The sequence below is a fragment of the Salmo salar genome, chromosome ssa01 (genome assembly GCF_905237065.1).
Source record: "Salmo salar chromosome ssa01, Ssal_v3.1, whole genome shotgun sequence".
NCBI lineage: Eukaryota > Metazoa > Chordata > Actinopteri > Salmoniformes > Salmonidae > Salmo > Salmo salar.
The window spans coordinates 145,350,283-145,371,455 of record NC_059442.1 but is presented as its reverse complement, the minus strand read 5'-3'; the positions used below and the strand labels follow the sequence as shown (position 1 = coordinate 145,371,455).

The following is a 21,173-nucleotide window of genomic DNA, read 5'->3' as shown; positions in this document are numbered from 1 at the left end:
ACAAACACACTCACCAAGCTCTAAGAAACATGTGGTTCTCAGAACTTTATGTGATAGCTGGGGAGAGACACCTTCAATGAGCCAATCAACAAACTTACAACTAGGCTACATGGGGCAGCAGGTAGCCTAGTGGTTAGAGTGTTGGACTTGTAACCGAAAGGTTTCAAGATTGAATCCCCGAGCTGACAAGGTAAAAATCTGTTGTTCTGCCCCAGCCACTAGGCCGGCCAGCATTGAAAATACGAATTTGTTCTTAATTGACTTGCCTAGTTAAATAAAGATAAAATTAAAAAGTGTCAAAGAAATTGTTGATAACAGAGTTGAGGTAGCTCAGATGTGTGTCTGTTATATTAAAGTGACCAGGATCAGTTTCAATGATGAGATTACATTGGCATGTTCAGGTTGTTCATGGCTGAAAAGCATAGAGCCCCACAGTGGAGGTGACATAATACCCATAAAACATAGCGGTCAAACAGGGAAATGGTTCCAATTGTTTTTCCACCATAAATTTTTCCCCGTAGGGGATTTGAAAAAGTACTTAAAATAAAGGTTGTATTTCGTGTAGGCTTATCCTGGCGTGACATTTTGACAACCATGTAATTCTCTCTCGGACAAGGTGACTTTTAACAATATATTCACCTGTATTTACCCCCCCCCAAAATGAAATGCTAAATCAGCTAATTCTACCATAGACAGTGATTCAAAAGGCACTCGCACATCTGAGCTATATCTTTGTTGCAGGTGCATGGTAACAATTGAATAACATGAAAGAGAAAAGACAGTAAAATAATTGTCAAGTTGTGTACCAAGATGACTGCAATCTTGTTACAAGAGTGTTGACAGCAACCTTACAGGCAGCAACACTTATTACAAACCATTTCCTTGCAGGGCTGATGAGGAAAGAAGTGTAGGGTCTAAGCTCAGACAAATGACCCATGTGGGTATAGGATGTGGTGCCTGTGGCATTAGAACTAGTGTTTTAATCTGCAGTGGAGCAAAGCAAACGTTCTACTTTGTAGTCTCAGAGAGAGAAGTATTCAAGTGGCCAAGAACTCAGTTGTAGCTTACATTTTTTATAAATACAAATAAGCCTGTAAGGTATGTAACTTTCAGTGTGACAGTTTATTAGCATTTAAAAAACTGAATCAATAATAGATTACTGATAAGGTGCATTGCACTACAGATGTCTAAAAAAGAACAATAAGAAAATATTATTGAAGTTATTCAGTGAATTCAACTGCAGTCATTTGTATTGTGTCAAGATATAAGGTTGCACACAAACGCACACAAAAGTGAATAAAAAAAATTGACATTTTCTTTAAATATGCTTTTCACCTCATTCAAAAAAAGTAAAATCGTTTTATAATTTCATAATAAGTTAAACGGCCATGTAATGTTAACTTTACATTGAGGACTTTAAGTTCAACTGTTAAGTCAACCCAGTTTGTACTTCGGAATGCTTTTAACTCAATGGTCCTCTGATACATGAGTAGTTGGAGGCTCAACCATGGTCAAATGAGCCCAGGTACCTTAAAAGGGATTCTCCGGGTACTTTTTAGCCAGTAGTTCTAAAAGTAGCACCCACGAGCCAAAAGTGGTCCCCGAAAATTGCTTACTGCATCACATCGGCAGATTGTGCACCACGTAATTTCTCTCGTTCTCGCTCTGTGTGATTCTTGCTAGCTGTCATTTAAAATGGCAAGGGGCTGAATCTCATTGGCTGGAACCTGAATTGCTAGGGTGCTGGCCCACGTGGGAGGAAATGCAGGAAAAAAAAAAATAACAGCACAGCTTCTAGAAAACAGTCACTTTCAAACGACGGATTTCGTGGTTAATTGAGGTAAGAGAGTAATTCAGCTCATAGATTATGTATGAACTACACATTGACACATCCAGCCCAAAGCGGGAGGTTTAAAAAAAACAACTTATTAGTCACCGAAGTACCAGAGCATGTCTTTAAATCATTGACTAAACAGTGGAGCTATAAAAGGAGGGGAGAAGGAAATAAGAATACATTGGCATCCTGCCTACTGTTAGCTAGGACGGACTGACAACTCTTTACTTTGAGAAGTGTTCCCATACAGTACATAACAAGCTCTAGCTATGCTCAGTCTACTTTTGATCCAATTTATATTACAGCGAGACATCAGTGACCTTTATAATGTAGCCCAATTCTCATTTATGAGCGAGTCCATTTCATCAGATAACATATGACAAGGTGCAAACCAGGAACTGTAGAAACCAAACACCAACTTAACCAAAACATGACCAGTGTCCTAACAAAATCATGACCATAGTGTTCGTGTAAGGAGTTACACCACTTTGCCATGAGTACATAGGGGTGTGTGAGACAAAATGTAACAGATCAATTGTAGGGTAACTTGGGGAGTAAAACGTCACCCTACCTCAAAATCATTTTGTGATGAGACCAATATAACTTTTTTTGTTGAGAAACAGTGACAACCAGGGAAAGTGTTGGGGAAAAATTGTGACATGAAGTGGTTCCTGTGAGATGTACAGGCAGAGTGCGTGTTACACCAAGTTACCCTAACTGGAACGTTTACTTTACAGTGAGAATACAAAACATTAAGAACAACTGCTCTTTCCATGACATAGCTTTCCCCTGGATCCACCTGGTCAGTCTATGATCCCCTATTGATGTCACCTGTTAAATCCACTTAAATCAGTGTAGATGAAGGGGAGGAGACAGGTTAAAAGATTTTTAAGCCTTGACACAATTAAGACATGGATTGTGTATGTGCCATTCAGAGGGTGAATGGACGAGACAAAATATTTGACTGACTTTGAACAGGGTATGGTACTAGCTGCCAGGCACACTGTTTTGTGTCAAGAACTGCAACGCTGCTGGATTTTTCATGCTCAACAGTTTCCCTTGTGTATCAAGAATGGTCCACAACCCCAAGGACATCCAGCCAACTTGACACAACTGTGGAAAGCATTGGAGCCAACATGGACTCTACAAGCCAATCTTGTAGAGTCCATGCCCTGACGAATTGAGGCTATTCCGAGGGAAGGTGTTCCTAATGTTTTATACACTGTCTATTAGCCTTGATTCCTGGCAATGACTAGTACCATTTAAATGACTGTAGCTCATCTTAGCTGTGGAAACCTTATCAGATGCCTTTATGAGCAACAAAATGTTATGAAATATTCACATGGTATCTCAGTATAAGGAGAATATTCCAATGTACCAAAAACACAACTCATAAGTTCTCATACATACTTATTTAACTATTTCAAAGCAAATGAGGATTGTAAGCTTTTCCCATGTGTGGGAACATGCATAGCTAATATGATTTCCCTGTGCTGGAGGAAGGGACTTTACTGTGTGTAGTACACCCAACGGTTTTGAAACATGGTGGTTTCTATGGCATCGATGAAGGTTTAAACACATTCCATTTAAGTAAAGAGCCTCACATCCCCTTGTTGTGCTTTGAAACCAGGGAGGATTTGCTGAACAGTAAGTGGTGCTTTTACCTTAATGCCTAAACTGTTAGTTTATCAGGTCAGCTCCCTGTGTTGTTCAGCCTATTTATGGATGGGTGTGCAACAGGGACCTCACTGTACAACCATTATGGATGGGTGTGCTACAGGGACCTCACTGTACAACCATTATGGATGGGTGTGCTACAGGGACCTCACTGTACAACCATTATGGATGGGTGTGCAACAGGGACCTCACTGTACAACCATTATGGATGGGTGTGCTACAGGGACCTCACTGTACAACCATTATGGATGGGTGTGCTACAGGGACCTCACTGTACAACCATTATGGATGGGTGTGCTACAGGGACCTCACTGTACAACCATTATGGATGGGTGTGCTACAGGGACCTCACTGTACAACCATTATGGATGGGTGTGCTACAGGGACCTCACTGTACAACCATTATGGATGGGTGTGCTACAGGGACCTCACTGTACAACCATTATGGATTGGTGTGCTACAGGGACCTCACTGTACAACCATTATGGATGGGTGTGCTACAGGGACCTCACTGTACAACCATTATGGATGGGTGTGCAACAGGGACCTCACTGTACAACCATTATGGATGGGTGTGCAACAGGGACCTCACTGTACAACCATTATGGATGGGTGTGCAACAGGGACCTCACTGTACAACCATTATGGATGGGTGTGCAACAGGGACCTCACTGTAAAACCAGAGACTGGCCGTGGTGGTCAACCATCACGCTTACAGAGTTTGGACACAACGGACTGAGACAAATAATAACTGGCGTAAAAGACGTCAATGCGATTGAACTCTGACTTTGGGTCCTTCAAAAAGCACTATGTATTATTAATATCCCTAATGGGTCAATGCTCATTGTCATAATTGGCAAAAACAAGAGACAAACATGGCATTGATTCGTATGAAGTTATTATCTCTTTGGAATAAATATCACAGCAAAGCATTGGGCTAAAACAGCCTTGTTAGAACAGCTACAGTTAAGCTGGACCCTCTGTCAGTCAGGTAAATCACACTTAACCTCAAGTCATTGAGCGAAGAGACAAAATGGACAAAGCCAAAGGCATTTTAAAAAGGCAATCCTGTTCTCCGCAGTATTCCAAATCCAAAACCATACACATTGTTTCAGCTAGCTAAACATGAACTACAGTGTAAAGTTGGAGGTAATGATGGTGTAGGCTACTGCAGACAGCACAGAGTTCACATAGGACTGGGGTCAAGAGGCCAGAAGACTTGAGTATACAGGAAGTCACTGACCCAGGGAAAGTTGAAGGACAGTTCAACCCATGGCCTCAGTCTATCCACAGCCTAGTCTGACGAATTCAATCAAACTGAGAAGCCACATGAGCATCCCAAGCCAAGAGTTTGTAGAACATTGCAGTGTAAACATGGAATATATTGGTGAAGTTAAGTGATGCAGCTTAAGGTAGAACTCAGGGTCCCAGACATATTCGCAGGTAGCATTGGCTGATGTTGCTCTAAGGTTGTCCAGTGTTGCGATGACAGCCCTGGCTGGACGCGTGCGTGTGGGCAAGCGAGGTGTTCAGGCTTGAAGATGGGTCACGTCTCAAAGTACTTGTAGATGGCAGTGACGTAGGTCATCACACTCTGCCAGTCAGGCCTCTCTGTGTGCACCATCTCTCCAATGTCCTGAGAGAGAAAGACACATGTAAGATGTGTTGCAGTACAAAATGCGCATCACACTGCATACTTTCTTTCACTGCAAATTGTGTGTTTAGAATATTGTCAGTGAGAGACCGTGAGGAATAAAGTTCTGACTTTATTCCTAGGCCCATTGCTTGGCCTAGGAGTAACATCACAATACCTTCCACCAGAGAACGTTGGAGAGGTGTTACTACATCTTCTTAAAGGAGAATTGTGTCCTTCCAAACCTCATCCGCAATGTTATATTCCATATGTGCGACTCGCGCCGTTTCCCCTATCCAACTGTTCCATTCTCCGTGTTGCCTGCTGCTAGAATGGACAGAGAGGTATCGCTCACGTCACAACAAAATGGAATAACACGTTGTGGATAATGTTCGGAATGACAATGTGGTGTACAACATCTAAACACCCGCATCACTATATTGAGAGCTTTTCTGTTTCTGAAAGGAGGTATTTTGGTGTTTTTGGATTATTTGTTCATGTTTATTCAGAGCCCCTGTACTGAATCACAGGTTAGGTTAAGTTTCTCAAAAAAGTGCCGGGACCCTTCTATAACATGCAATTTACATCACAAATAGAGATTTGGTTGTAAAAAAAAAAAAAGCTAAATTATAATGTAATATCTAAAAGGTTGTAAAATTGACAAGAGGCAAGACGCAGAGAGAATGTGTTTTTTGTTTTAATAGTAAATCTCCTCCCCCTCTGTCAGCGCTCTGGAGTGGATCACCCACAGATGAAACCCAGTCTGTCTCTTGTTAAGCTGAAGTCAACTGGCCTTGGTGTGACACTGCTCTTAAGTCAGCTGTAGCTGCTTGCCATGAGCACATATTTTATGGGCAGTCCTCACAGGCTCCAGACAGCCAATCTATGACTGTTGGTATGCATTGCTGCTGAACTATATAATCAGCCCTGTCTTTCTGTTGCCCAGTCTTTCTAGTCAAGCCTTACAAAGGGGAGGAAGGGATATGGGAACGTCTCTCTCACCCCTCCAGCCATATAAAGCATCTTGGTCATTTCATTCTACACTTTTGAGTGGTAGTCAAATATCAGTTCATTTTAGCTCGGACACCAACCAATGAGGACTTGATCCCGACACTTTCAGCGGCCTGGAAAGCCAGTGTGAAATTTCGCTTCTGAAGGAAAAAGGGAGAAAATACATTTGTGATGAACGAACTACATGTATATAATTTCCACACTAAGAACTTTCAGGTCCGTGGACTGAGGGGGTCTATCTCACCTTGTCCTGGCTGGAGAGCTCCAGGTAGGGGATGTGGGCAGGCAGGTAGGTGTGGAGAACAGCACAGAAGGCCAGCCCGTCGTTCCAGCTGCTGCTGAAGTTGGTGATATCAATGTTCTGGAGAGAGGAGAGAAAGAGCATAACAGTAAAGGCTCTCTAATAGCAGCCCTAGCAGTGTTTCCTCTAGAGAAATGTGTAGCAGTTGGAGAAGAGGTTGTTTTGCTGACTCCATCTAAAATAGAATTTCCACCTCCAGAAATGTGTCCAACAACATATTGGTAAAATGATTTTAACATGTTGGACCATGGTATGCATATAGCCAGTGCATGGTCTATATTATCAGGTATGCTATTAGCAATTAGCATTATTACCTGTACCCCAACAGATGCAGCATAGTGGCTATAAATAAATAGGCTGAAGCATTGGGTTGCCCATCTGCATTTACCCTATCGGGCTAATCATTAGGTAGATCCCAAATATGATATTTTAACTAGTTAGCGTCAAATTTATACATTTTATGTCCCAAAACAGTGAATATGCACAGAATTCTGAACATTAGGAACATTTCATTAATATTGAGTTGCCCCTTCATGTCACCATTTTTCCCTCCAACACTTTCCCTGGTTGCCACTATTTTTGCTCAACTCAAAATATGCATCGGTCTCATCACAATTTTCAAAGAAAAGATTGGAGGACATTTTACCCCCCAAGTTACCCGACGATTGATCTGTTACATTTAGCCTCACTCTCCCCTACCCACTCATGGTGAATTGCAGAGCGGTATAACATGCTTAATCATGACGCTGCTAAATTGTGAAGTTTGAGTATATTTAGAAGTGGAAAGCTGAGATTCCCCTCTTTTTAACAATGGCCATTAAAAACGGCTTCTTTCGACGTGATGGGATTAAGAATAGATGTTTATTGACTGCATGTCAGAAAGCATGTTTCCTTCCCTATGGCACTCGCAACTTGAATGCGCCTTAATATTTATCTTGCATATAACACACAACAACAAGCCGGCTAGGAAATAGATAAACTATTCTACTATGGGGTTGTCTGTTTTTTATTCATTATGTTTTACGTCGGAGGCAGTCACAGTGGCCCAAATGTTGAGACGTTCAGAAATGTAACAGATTTTGACTATCACTAATGTCATATGTTTGGTAAAGTAATAAAGAGGGTGAAATATTTGGGGTAGATGTTCCTAAAACAGATATAGATATATATATGACATATTATAAAGAATAAAAAGGCTTCATTCACAATTTTTATCATACCATCATATTTGTATATGTTTTATTGAGTACTAGATCGTATGGGTTGGAAATGTTTTTTCTCCGACATAAATAAACAATTCCAGCTGAAAGCCAAAGGTCATAGCTTTCTAGGGGGAAACACTACTACATTAATAAAATATTGCCCTCTTTCTAGATGAATAAAAGCATAGTGAAACAGTGCGGCTGTCAGCTCAACTATATAATTAACTATATTATAGGATTTAGCCATGGTGCAGCGCAACAAAAGACTGCAGAGGAAACACTGAGCCCGAGGCTATTCTTATGTTTCACCATGTCATCCCCAACAGCTGTCAACAACAGTAGATGATGCAAACTGTGGTCTTTCAAAGGAAGTATAAGAACGTACTTGTTTTAGCACACTAGTGTTTCTTCACACTGACTTGCACTCAAGTGAGAGATGATCAAAGACTCCATTGTACTAGCTTCACTACTTTATCACTGTGTGTTTGCTTAGTGGACAAGTTTATCTCCATCGACTTGCATCCCACGGCTCCCCTCTCTAACCCACATAATATACAACGGGAAGCCATTTAGGGCCGACTGTGTGTGTGTGTGTGTGTGTGTGTGTGTGGGCCTTTATAGCCCTGTTGTTATGACCAGGTACGGTAGGTCGGGGGGAATTCATGTTCGGTTGGCTTAACCTTTTTAATGCTCCACACGGATGGATGCCATTCAATTGGGATGCACACACCTCACGTGCGTCCAAACACTATGTGTGTGTCTCTCTCTAGAAAGTCCTGTGGAAAGAGACTCTTATTCTTGTCCCACATAGTGTATTTGGAAAGTATTCAGACCCCTTGACTTTTTCTACATTGTGTTACGTTACAGCCTTATTCTAAAATGGATTAAATAAAACAAATCCTCATGGATCTAGACACAATACCCCATAATGACAATGCAAAAACAGGTTTAGAAATGTTTGCAAATTTATTACAAATAAAAACCAGAAATACATAAGTATTCAGACCCTTTACTATGAGACTCGAAATTGAGCTCAGGTGCATCCTGTTTACATTGACCATCCTTGAGATGTTTCTACAACTTGGAGTTCACCTGTGGTAAATTCAATTGATTGGACATGATTTGGAAAGGCACACACCTGTCTTTATAAGGTCCAAGGTTGACAGTGCATGTCAGAGCAAAAACCAAGCCATGAGGTCGAAGGAATTGTCCGTAGACCTCCGAGACAGGATTGTGTCGAGGCACAGATCTGGGGAAGTGTACCAAAACATTTCTGAAACATTGAAGGTCCCCAAGATCACAATGGCCTCCATCATTCTTAAATGGATGTTTGGAACCACCAAGACTCTTCCTAGAGCAGGCCTCCCTGCCAAACTGAGCAATCAGGGGAGAAAAGCCTTGGTCAGGGAGGTGACCAAGAACCTGATGGTCACTCTGACAGAGCTTCAGAGTTCCTCTGCGGAGATGGGAGAACCTTCCAGAAGGACAACTATCTCTGCAGCACTCCACCAAATCAGGCCTTTATGGTAGAGTGGCCAGACGGAAGCCACTTTTCAGTAAAAGGCACATGACAGCCCACTTGGAGTTTGCCAAAAGTCACCTTAAGGACTCGCAGACCATAAGAAACCAAATTCTCTGGTCTGATGAAACCAAGATTGAACTCTTTAGCCTGAATGCCAAGCATCACGTCTGGAGAAAACCTGGCACCGTCCCTACGGTGAAGCATGGTGGTGGCAGCAGCATCATGCTATGGGGATGTTTTTCAGCAGCAGTGACTGGGATAGAGGGAAAGATGAATGGAGCAAAGTACAGAGAGATCCTTGATGAAAACCTGCTCCAGAGCGCTCAGGACCTCAGACTGGGGCGAAGGTTCAGCTTCCAACAGGACAACAACCCTAAGCACACAGCCAAGATAACGCAGAAGTGGCTTCGGGACAAGTCTCTGAATGTCCTTGAGTGGCCCAGCCAGAGCCTGGACTTGAACCCGATCGAACATCTCTGGAGAGACCTGAAAATAGCTGTGCTGCGATGCTCCCCATCCAACCTGACAGAGGTTGAGAGGATCTGCAGAGAAGAACGGGAGAAACTCCCCAAATACAGGTGGGCCAAGCTTGTAGCGTCTTACCCGAGAAGACTCGAGGCTGTAATCGCTGCCAAAGGTGATTCAACAAAGTACTGAGTAAAGCATCGGAATAGTTATGTAAATGTGATATTTCAGTTTTAATTTGTTATAAATGTGAAAAATTCTGAAAACCGGTTTTTGCTTTGTCATTATAGGGTATTGTGTGTAGATTGAGGGAAAGAAACGAATGCAATTTATTTTTAGAATAAGGCTGTAACGTAACAAAATGTGGAAATAGTCTAACATGGAACCCAAACCGGCTGCGCCATCGTGCATAAATGTATTTTGTCCCCCCACACCAAACGCGATCATGACACACAGGTTAAAATATCAAAACAAACTCTGAACCAATTACATTAATTTGGCAACAGGTCAAAAAGCATTGAACATTTATGGCAATTTAGCTAGTTAGCTTGCACTTGCTAGCTAATTTGTCCTATTTAGCTAGCTTGCTGTTGCTAGCTAATTTGTCCTGGGATATAAACATTGAGTAGTTATTTTACCTGAAATGCACAAGGTCCTCTACTCTGACAATTAATCCACACATAAAACGGTAAACCAAATCGTTTCTTGTCATCTCTCTTCCTTCCAGGCTTTTTCATCTTTGAACTTATATGGTGATTGGCATGTAAACTTTCATAGTATTACTACAGCGACCGGCAACACAGTTCGTCTTTCAATCACCCATGTGGGTATAACCAATGAGGAGATGGTACGTGGGTACCTGCTTCTATAAACCAATGAGGAGATGGGAGAGGCAGGACTTGCAGCGTGATCTGCTTCAGAAATAGAAAGGAGTTCCATTTTAGCCCTTGGCAACGCAGACGCTCGTTGACATGCGCGAGCAGTGTGGGTGCAATAATTGAATAACATAGATCCCTACATTTATTTTGCAACGCTCGCGTGTGGTCAGCCTATAAGACTGAATACTTTCTGAATGCACTGTAGGTATGTTAGATGACAGCTTCCTCTACCAGAGACGATGGAAACTCAGTAACCCCATCCCAACCTTCTCACCCCCTAGTGCACTATATAGGGAATAGGGTGCCATTTGGGACGCAGTCCCCGTCTACAGCGAGGCAGTCCTCAACTCGCTACTAAGGGGACCTGTGTCAATTATCAGAGAAGCCAGGACTACACATGCTGCGGGCAAAGAAACTCTGGCTCACCATAGTTAGTGACAACACTGGTTATTAAAGCTCATCTTTTCCTCAGAACCTTATTCCACACAGAAACTTTTGAGAAAGGACTGTTAAAATGCAAACAAACTTAGCAACAAGGAACATATACATATGTGCTAGGTTGAAGGTAGGTATTCTCTCTGCATCCCCTTGCTTTACGGGAGTTGGCAAAAAATATATATGAACCAACGATGGCTCGAGCTGGAGAGTAAAAGCAACAGGACGAGCCCAGTAGAAAACATGAAGGTATAATCTGTGGGAAAACAGGGCTGAGCTACGGTAGGAGAGGCTTGGCTGGTAGCAGTGTGTTTACAGTGAGCATGGCTCCTAGCAGCACCAGAGCACAGGTAATGAACACATTGTTTTCAGAAGTACTGTAGTTAATGACAAAAAGGGGTAAGAGAGAGAGACAGAGAACATTTACGATTTAGAGAGGAGACAGGGGACTGCCCCTGCCAGAAACCAACAGAAAAGACGACAAAGTAGAGAGGCAATTTAACATAGAAGACAAGGCCTTTGATACTATTTCCCAAACTGAACGGCTAAGAACGCTTGTGCTACAACAGACTATAATCCTCTATTTTTCTTTTACCCTACACAGTTTCCCACAATGCCCATCTGTGCCAACGTGCCCTTTCCCATACCGTCAGAGTTTCAGCAAGAGGAGAGGTCAAGTTGGCAGAGGAGAGGCCGGGACTATGGCGAAGTCTGGCACACTTCCTGGAGAGGGCAAAGTCTAACTGCTACCATGGTAACTACACAGGGCATCCTTAATGCTGCCTGGTGGGTAAACATCTTAAAAGCCTGGAAGGAGAAGGAAGGGGCACTGATTGGAAACGAACAGGAAGGAAACACAGCGTTTACCATCTGTGTTTGCAGCTATTCCATAGAGAGCATAAGGCGTTACTGATCAAAACAGTAACGGTAATGATCTGATATTCTTTCCTGCATCTAAACCTGTTGAGAGAAACCAAACATTGTCCAATGGGATGGAGTAAGTAAGTCGCCTAAGTTGGTGTGTGCATGCACGTGTGTCTTATGCTAGCCTGTACCCTCCACCCTTCTCCCACCCTGTTGGTCATTACCAGGTATCCTTCAGTCTTCTTCTGGCACCACTTAAGCAGGGCGTTCCTCTTGGATCCCCCGTACTCCCTGGCCAGTGCAGACAGGGCGTATTTTCTCTCCTCCCTATGGACACACAGAAGGACATGAAAGAACACAGGAACAGAAAGAATGATCAGACACATAGGGGCGGTTTTACAGACACATATTTAGCCTGATCTTGGACTAAAAAGGATTGTCAAAGGAGATTCTCCATTAAGCTTGCTTTTCAGTCCAGCACTAAGCTATATCTGTGTCTATCACTAAGCTATATGTGTCTGACAAACTACCTCAGTGCACCCTTCAGAAGAGGAAAATCTACAACACATCAGCGTGACAATGAAAACCTAAAAAATACAATGTGTTATACATTTTTTTGTTCATCCCCTGCATTCACCGACTAGCAAGTCAAGCTGTGGACAAAATAATCCTTCTATAATTCAGCGCAAACTGGCTCTAACCAGAATAGATAAAAGGAGTGGGAGGCTCCGGTGTACAACTGAGCAAGAGGACACGTACATTAGTGTCTAGTTTGAGAAACTGAGCTGCCTAGAAGGCCAGCATCCTGGAGTCACCTCTTCACTGTTGACGTTGAGACTAGTGTTTTGCAGGTACTATTTAATGAAGCTGCCAGTTGAGGACTTGCGAGGCGTCTGTTTCTCAAACTACACACTAATGTACTTGTCCACTTGGTCAGTTGTGCACCGGGGCTTCCCACTCTTTCTATTTTAGTTAGAGCCAGTTTGTGCTGTTCTGGGAAGGAAGTAGTACACAGCGTTGTACCAGATCTTCAGTTTCTTGGCAATTTCTAGCATGGAATAGCTTTCATTTCTCAGAACAAGAATAGACTGACGAGTTTCAGAAGAAAGTTCTTTGTTTCTGGCCATTTTGAGCCTGTAATCGAACCCACAAATGCTGATGCTCCAGATACTCAACTAGTCTAAAGAAGGCCAGTTTTATTGCTTCTTTAAATCAGACCAACAGTTTTCAGCTGTGCCGACATAATTGCAAAAGGGTTTTCTAATGATCAATTAGCCTTTTAAAATGATAAACTTGGATTAGCCAACACAACGTGCCATCGGAACACAGGACTGATGGTTGCTGATAATGGGCCTTTGTTCGCCGATGTAGATATCCCATTAAAAATCAGCCGTTTCCAGCTACAATAGTCATTTACAACATTAACAATGTCTACATTGTATTTCTGATCAATTTGATGTTATTTTAATGGACAAAAAAAATGTTTGCTTTTCTGAACGGTAGTGTACACACACACACACACACACACACACACAGGGGAAAGATCGAGAAAGAGGGGAATAGATAGATCAAGAAAGAGGGGGACAGAGCATTAGAGAGGTGGTTCAGGAATGAGAGGGAGATAGTGAAAGGAGGAAAGTCCTTTTAGTCGAGCCTGTCAACCTTTCAAAGCAGTGTGCGCTGTCAGCGCTCAATATATGGTTGCAGTCAATTGGATTTCCAGTTATGCTCTCCTGAATTACCTGGAATTTTTAGTTCACACCCCGCATGCCTCTGATTGATTGTCTAGTCTATCTGCCACTTCGCTTAATTACTGATATACCCATCTGTAGGGCAGAGGAGAGTAGCCATAGGGAGATTGGACACAGACAGATAGACATCCACAGATACTGATAGAGACACAGACCGAGACAGAGATAGAGACACAGACTAGGGCTGTTGCAAGTTTGGTAGAGTGAGCTTCAGGTGGATCCAAGTTAATACAAATGTTACAAATTCATTGCAGACAGGCCATGTGTAGCCAATGTGACTTATAGGATTTTTTTTTTTTTATCAGGATATTTACCTGCAGGCTGCAATGTTTTTATTTGTTGGCTTTATGTAGGCAATTTTTACATACTTGGCAATAGCAAAAGGTTTGTATCATTTAGATTTGGATAGAATTTTGATTAACCACATGACAATGATTTAGAGATATGGAGACATTCTAAATGAAAAGAAACTGTACCACCAAAATGTGCATATGAAAACCAGAACTGGCACACAGATCAGCAGAAATGGCAAGATACATTGGCATTTCACATGAGAAAGGCTGCCGACTCCCCGTGTAGCCCATTACCAGGAACTTCATGGAAGTAAGGGCAGAATCTGCTAACGCCAGCAGGAGGAGAATGGTCAGGACAAGGTTATCTTGATCTCAGGCTCCCTCTTGACTAATTTGTGTCTTATTTCATCAAACAGTATGCTTAAAGAATAAGACAAGCTGAATGCATATATAGTTGATTTTATTGAAACACATATGGAAAAATACTTTAAAAACTTTTAATCATTTCGACAAAGATTTTTGGGGGGTCAGGCCCAGCCCTAACACAGACAGACAGACACACACACACACACACACACACACACACACACACACACACACACACACACACACAGAGAGAGAGTCCATACCGTAAGCGTCCCCTTGTGGAGGGGGTGACTGAGGCGGTGGGGGAGGAGGAGGCGGCGGCGGAAAGGGAGGAGAGCTGGGGGGAGGAGGTGATGAGGGAGGCTGAGGTAGTGTTCTCTGAGGCAGACATGTCCCTCTTCAGCTCCTCACTGCACCTTCGTGACACTGGGGACAAGACAGGAGAAAGGTCACTTACTGGAACATGGGTCACTGTGATGACTGAAGAAGTAGTTAACCACAGTGTTATCTGCACCACAATCACATTACTTTCACTATCAAGCCACAATAAAGTAATTTGGAGCACAGCACAGTCACAAATGTATGATACAGAATCTGACAGGTGCATATAGTAAACACACACCTGATAGGGACTTGGAGTCCATGTTGGGGACCCTCTGGAGGGAAGAGGGGGTCCCAGGCGAGGCCCGTAGCAGGTGATCTGCTGTTGGGGATGGAGAACACAGTCCCTAGTACTCTAAATGGACCCTTAAATTAACTAAATATGGAAGTATGTTGGTTGAAGCAGAGGGCAAGTCATAACTCTGATCCATAAAATCATCCAGCCAGTAAATAAACACACTTCAGAGCCCAAGATATTACATGAATACCTGTTAATGCAAACAGACTTTTCCTAAATACAAAAGTAGAGCTTTGTGAGGCTCACAGTTGGCTGCTTTTGTGCCAACCTAAGGGGAAAAACTGAGTCTGAGCTGAGTTAGCAACGGGGGCTCTTAAGAGGTGTGTGAACAGGCATCTAAATCCACTGTGGCATGCTCTTTTTACTCCTTGTCTGCATCCAAAATGGCACCCTATTCCCTATTAAATGCACTACTTTTGACCAGGCCTATAGAGCTCTATATAAAAAGGAGGAATAGGATGCCATTTAGGGCAAAGCCCTGTTGTCTGAGCCTGTGGCCTCCCCACTGATGGCTGCCTGCACAAGGCTGCTATATGAACCTCATGTGATTGCAGTGCCTGCTATATGAACCTCATGTGATTGCAGTGTCTGCTATATGAACCTCATGTGATTGCAGTGCCTGTGGCCCTTCTTCCATTTTTACACCTGACACTGAAAATAGAGGTCAATCTCCCATCCCCGTCTGCTACACACCGCTCTACTATTCCAACCTCCTAGCTATACATGGACATCCAGACGGACTTCTTTCGGTCTTGTGGTGTTCATCTGTGAGGTCATGGTGCAGTGAGGTAACCTACTAAACTAGGTGAATGCACTGACTCCCTGGATAAGTGTCTCCTAAATAACTCAAATGTAAATATGTCTGTTTTGTTGGACAACCATTACATGATATGAATGAAGACAGCGTTGTACCCACCTGGCATAGTGAGGTCTGTGTAACTGGACCTCTTATCCACCATGGAGGACGGGGGTTTGGGGGTCGATGCCGTGTGCCTCTGAAACATAGCACAATTGAAGAGAATCAGACATACACACCAGCATATACAGTAACATTGTTCATTAATGAGGACAGTATAACAGAACTACTCAAGAAGTAGGGTATCCAATCAAAAACGCATATTTTGTCCAATGGGTAAAATAATTGTTAATTGTGTATATACTCCTTTAAGAAAACCAAAGTATACATATAATCCGTACCAAAGTTATTGGAGTTTTTACCATTGTAGGATCGGATGGCCAAAATTAGGGGGACTAAATCAATGGAGGCCGGAGGATTTTTTTTAAAAAAAGGGGTCAAAAAAGAAATCTAAAATATCTGGAAAATAGCATTGCGTCAGCTAGGCTTGATGCAGTGGGAGAATTAAGGCTAACTGACAGGCTCACCGTTGAACTGGTCATCTTTCTTCTCAAATCCGGAGGACAAAAAAAAAAAAAAAGGTAAGATAGATATCGATTGAGACATGACATAGTATTTTCAGTTTAGTATACGCTCTTCAGATTAATGTGAAATTCCTGCTCTTTCGCAAAGATTTCCCAAAAAACAAGCAATATCTTTGTGAAATGTCAATGGAGCAAAGAGCGTACTGCAAGCTTTTTATTTTCAAAGCATTTTTGACCTGAGGAAACAACTTCGCAGACGACCACATGACCATGTCAAATCCTCAAAAGTGTCTGTGAGAAAGCGGTACTGCTCTGTCAGATCTCGGTACTTATTATCGGATGTATTAGGTTACGAAATCGGACTTTTTGGATAGAATGTTAATGATATGTTAGAGAAAGATACCCACTGAACGATTCAGAACATGAATAATCATATTTGTCTTGGTAAAATGCATTTTATAACATTTTAGTCATTTAGCAGACGCTCTTATCCAGAGCGACTTACAGTAGTGAATACATGCATTTTTAAAAAATGGTTACTATATATATTTTTTTTGTACTGCCCCCCCGTGGGAATCGAACCCACAACCCTGGCGTTGCACACACCATGCTGGCGTTGCAAACACCATGCTCTACCAACTGAGCCACAGGGAATACTTTTTTTTAATATAACATAAGGAAGTGAAATTTCATCACCACAGTGTGATTTCAACCACTCTGGGCAGAGAGGGTGGATACCCTATATTAGAGCTACCCGACCCCCGACATTATACATCGGGTTAGGACTGGGTAGGGCCTGTTTTTTCATTACGAAGTTGGGTACCACTAACATTTTCAATCGGAGCCATTTTCTCATGCTCATAACATATCTCATCATTGAGCAGAGCAGCCCCAGTGGAGCTGTTGCTATGGATTAGTGCTGACCCCATTTAGTCGACTGGTCGATTGTTTGGTAGATAGGCTGTTGGTCGACCAAGATTTTTGTAGTCGAGTAGTGGCAAATATATATTTTTTAAATTATGACACACAAGATACCTATCTGATTCACGCCTGTGAGTGGACTAAAACGGACCAGGTTTTTTTTCTTCTGGTTAGGCTTCATTGATCTCTGGCTCCCTCTTAAGTAATTTGTTTGTTTTCATTTTTAAATCACAGTGCTTAAAGCATCAGACAAGCTCAGTAGCCTACATATAGTTGATTTTATTCAAACAAACGGTGTGTCTATATATGGAAAAATATCCTTTTTAAAATTTAAACCAATCGCTTGGTCGAAAGAACAGACAACTCTCGGTCAACAGTTTTTTCTAGCTTGAAATATACTTATTCATGTTACCATACTAGAATTTATTGATTACTTTACATGAATATATGTTGGGGTCAAAGGAGGGTGGATAAGAATTAGGTGTATGGAAAGTTACAGAGGGAGACAAGGGTGGGAGGCAGGAAGTTTACATTCTGTTAACAATAACCTGTTTGAATCTCATGGATCCTATGGAGGGAAGGTAAAAGGCAACAGTCTGGTTTCAGTCACTGATAAAGGTTGGACAGTCGTAGAGTGAGTGAGGAATTCAGTGCAAGCTCAGGTCAGATGAAGTGAGAAGGAATAGTCCCATCACACACACACTTCAAAATCAAGTTATTGGTCACATACACATTTTTAGCAGAGGTTATTGCGGGTGTAAGAAATTATTGTGTTCCTAACTCTAACAGTGCAATAGTACCTAACAATTCACAACAAAACACAAATCTAAAAGTAAAAGAATGGAATTAAGAAACAAAATATTAGGACGAGCAATGTCGGAGTGGCATTGACTAAAATACAGTAGAATAGAATACAGTATATACATATGAAATGAGTAAAACAGTATGTTAACATTATTAAAGTGACTGGTGTTCCATTATTAAAGTGACCAGTGATTCCATGTCTATGTATATAGGGCAGCAGCCTCTAAGGTGCAGGGCTGAGTAACCAAATAAACGGGTGGTAGTACTTACATGCCTACGAAGGTTCTAGCAGGAGGTTAGGCCATGACTACACCAGTGAAAGGAACCAATTACGTTCCTGACCAGCAACAGAGATGCATTGGCTATCTAGATGTGCAAGGAGTTGACTCCTAGTAGAAGGGTATAAATATACGTGCTTGTGTAAACAAGTCTGTCTTTACAGCTGTTTGACCCAGTGGGTGAATGAACTTGGTTTGAGCTTTTTTTCTAGTCATCCATTTGAGTTTTTACTCTGTTCAGAACAGTTGGCGTTGTTGTCAGGACTCACCACGATTCACAGTCAAACTAGAGAGTCCGAATCAGTGAAACAGGAGCCAGCACCAAAAACAAGGTAGACACAGATCCTACACCTGTTACCAGTTAATAATTATTCATACGGTGAATAGTTTGTCTGCATTTCCTGAATCAGAAATGCCTTAAACTTGTTTTGGTCTGTCCTCTCTCAAGGTTATGGCGATAGTGACTCCAGATGGTATCTACAGTGGGAAGAAAAAGTATGTGGACCCTTTGGAATTTCATGGATCTCTGCATAAATTGATCACAACATTTTATCTGATCTTCATCTAAGTCACAACAATATACAAACAGAGTCTACTTAAACTAATAAAACAATATGTTTTCATGTCATTATTGAACACAGTGTAAACACTCACAGTGCAGGGTGGAAAAAGTATGTGAATCCTTGGATTTAATAACAGGTTGACCCTCCTTTGGCAGCAATAACCTCAACTAAACGTTTTCTGTAGTTGTGGATCAGACCTGCACAACAGTTAGGAGGAATTTCAGACCATTCCTCTTTACAAAACTGTTTCAGTTACACAATATCCTTGGGATATCTGGTGTGAACCGCTCGAGGTCATGCCACAGCATCTCAAATCGGGTTGAGGTCAGGACTGACTGGGCCACTCCAGAAGGCCTATTTTCTTCTGTTCAAGCCATTCTGTTGATTTACTTCTGTCTTTTGGTTTGTTGCCCTGTTGCATCACCTAACTTCTGTTGTGCTTCTATTGGCGGACAGATAAAGACATTTTGCAGGAGAATGTAAGGCTAAACTTGGGAATTAATTTTTCCGTTGATGACAGCAAGTTGTCCAGGCTCTGAGGCAAATGTAACTAAAGTTGTGGTGGTTGGAAGGAACACACAACACTGTGTGGAGAAAAAAAGGCACAACACCAACATCATTTGGGGCTGCCCCAAACCATGATGCTCCCTCCACCATACTTTACAGTTGGGATGAGGTTTTGATGTGCCTTTTTTTTCTCCACACATAGTGTTGTGTGTTCCTTCCAACCACCACAACTTTAGTTTCATCTGTCCACATAATATTTTGCCAGTAGCGCTGTGGAACATCCAGGTGCACTTTTGTAAACTTCTGATGTGCAGCAATGTTTTATTTGGACAGCAGGGGCTTCTTCCATGGTGTCCTCCCATGAACACCATTCTTGATTAGTGATTTACGTATTGAAGACTCGCCAACAGAGATGTTAGCATCTTCCAGAGATTTCTGTAAGTCTTTAGCTGGCACTCTAGGATTCTTCTTAACCTCTCTGAGCATTCTGCGCTGTGCTATTGCAGTCATCTTTGCAAGACGGCCACCAGGATGAAACTAGCGAGATTACAGGCAAAAACTAAGAAGGGAGGATTAAAGCTCCCTAACATGCAATTATATCAAGAAGACTTTGTCGCTGCCCAAATAGGCTCTCTCGCTCTATTGAGAACTCGACTAGGCCAATTTGGGTGGACATGGAAGAGGAACTTAATGCCCCATATGGATAATCAGATTATCTGAGTCAACAAAAAGTGGGACTGCAGAATCCAATAATGTCCTATACTAAAAATAGATGGAGACAGAGTCACAAGATAGCGAGATTGTTGCCTTTCTTGACAAGCTCGGTGTCTTTATGGAACAACCCTAAATTGAAAATAGGGGGACACAGTTTTCTGGAAAGATTGGTATAGAAAGGGGATAAAGAACATTGGTTGTCTATATCAAGAAACACTTACCTCTGAAGAACTAAGGTCCAAGTATAATTTACAGAAACAAGACTTGGAGATATCTCCAACTTAGAGACTGTATGTTTAAGGTAGGATAGAACAACAAATTCCCAGTACATTCTGATAGTGTTACGATAGACATCCTTTGCAAATTACCACATACAGCAGGGCTTTTATATTGCCACCTTATAGGTGGATTTAATGATACTTGTATGGGCCTAAAAGGCCGTATGGGGAAAAAGACCTGGAGGTAACATTTGGAGAGGAGGAATATAACAGTACAACAGACGCTCCTCCTATGAGAGATGCCCGGTCCAAGCTGATTCAATTTAAAGTGTTCAATAGGATTTATTGGACTTCTCTGAGGTTGAACAGAATAGGTTTGATAGAATCCAGTCGATGCTGAAGATGTCAGTCAAGTACAGGTGACATGATCCGTATGTTCTGTGACTGTCCAAGCTTACATACCTTTTGGCAGAATGTAATGGAAAAGATTGGGGATATTCTGGGTACAACAATAATTTCAAATCCTGCTTTGCTATTACTGAATATCACTAAGGATATTGATGGACTGAGAAGCTCATGTTTAAACTGGCTAAAAGTTGCTCTAACCACATCCAAAAGAGTCATACTGAGACACTGGAGGGAGAAGGACCTTCCCTCATAAGAAATGGTCTATAGCCTATTGAAACAGCTTCATATGAAAGATTGATTTATAAAATGAATGGAAAACCCAATAACTTTTCTGACATCTGGGGACATTCTCTCAAGGATAGAAAGAGAAAACAATCTGGAATGGCCTGATTGACAACTGGTAGAGGTACGACCTTTTTTCTTAGTTTAGTTTGTCCTTTTGTTGTAATAGTTGTTATGGGGAGGGTGA

The 21,173-nt window shown here is 42.0% G+C and overlaps 1 protein-coding gene and 1 long non-coding RNA gene across 2 annotated transcripts in view; one reads left to right on the top strand and one right to left on the bottom strand.

The window, feature by feature from the left end:
* Window positions 1–1,103: 1,103 nt before the first annotated feature.
* Window positions 1,104–21,173, bottom strand: part of LOC106566282 (cytospin-A-like) — a 39,887-nt gene continuing 19,817 nt past the window's right edge. The window contains 7 exon segments of the mRNA XM_014134174.2: window positions 1,104–5,147; window positions 6,236–6,295; window positions 6,400–6,516; window positions 12,047–12,149; window positions 14,496–14,658; window positions 14,855–14,935; window positions 15,828–15,906. Of these exon segments, the coding sequence (XP_013989649.2) occupies window positions 5,058–5,147; window positions 6,236–6,295; window positions 6,400–6,516; window positions 12,047–12,149; window positions 14,496–14,658; window positions 14,855–14,935; window positions 15,828–15,906 (693 nt within the window). The 3' untranslated portion in view covers window positions 1,104–5,057.
* On the top strand, window positions 1,773–19,002 carry LOC123725550 (uncharacterized). The gene is made up of 4 exons (XR_006758064.1): window positions 1,773–1,840; window positions 11,563–11,712; window positions 18,536–18,626; window positions 18,743–19,002. It is a non-coding gene; the product is annotated as an uncharacterized lncRNA (long non-coding RNA).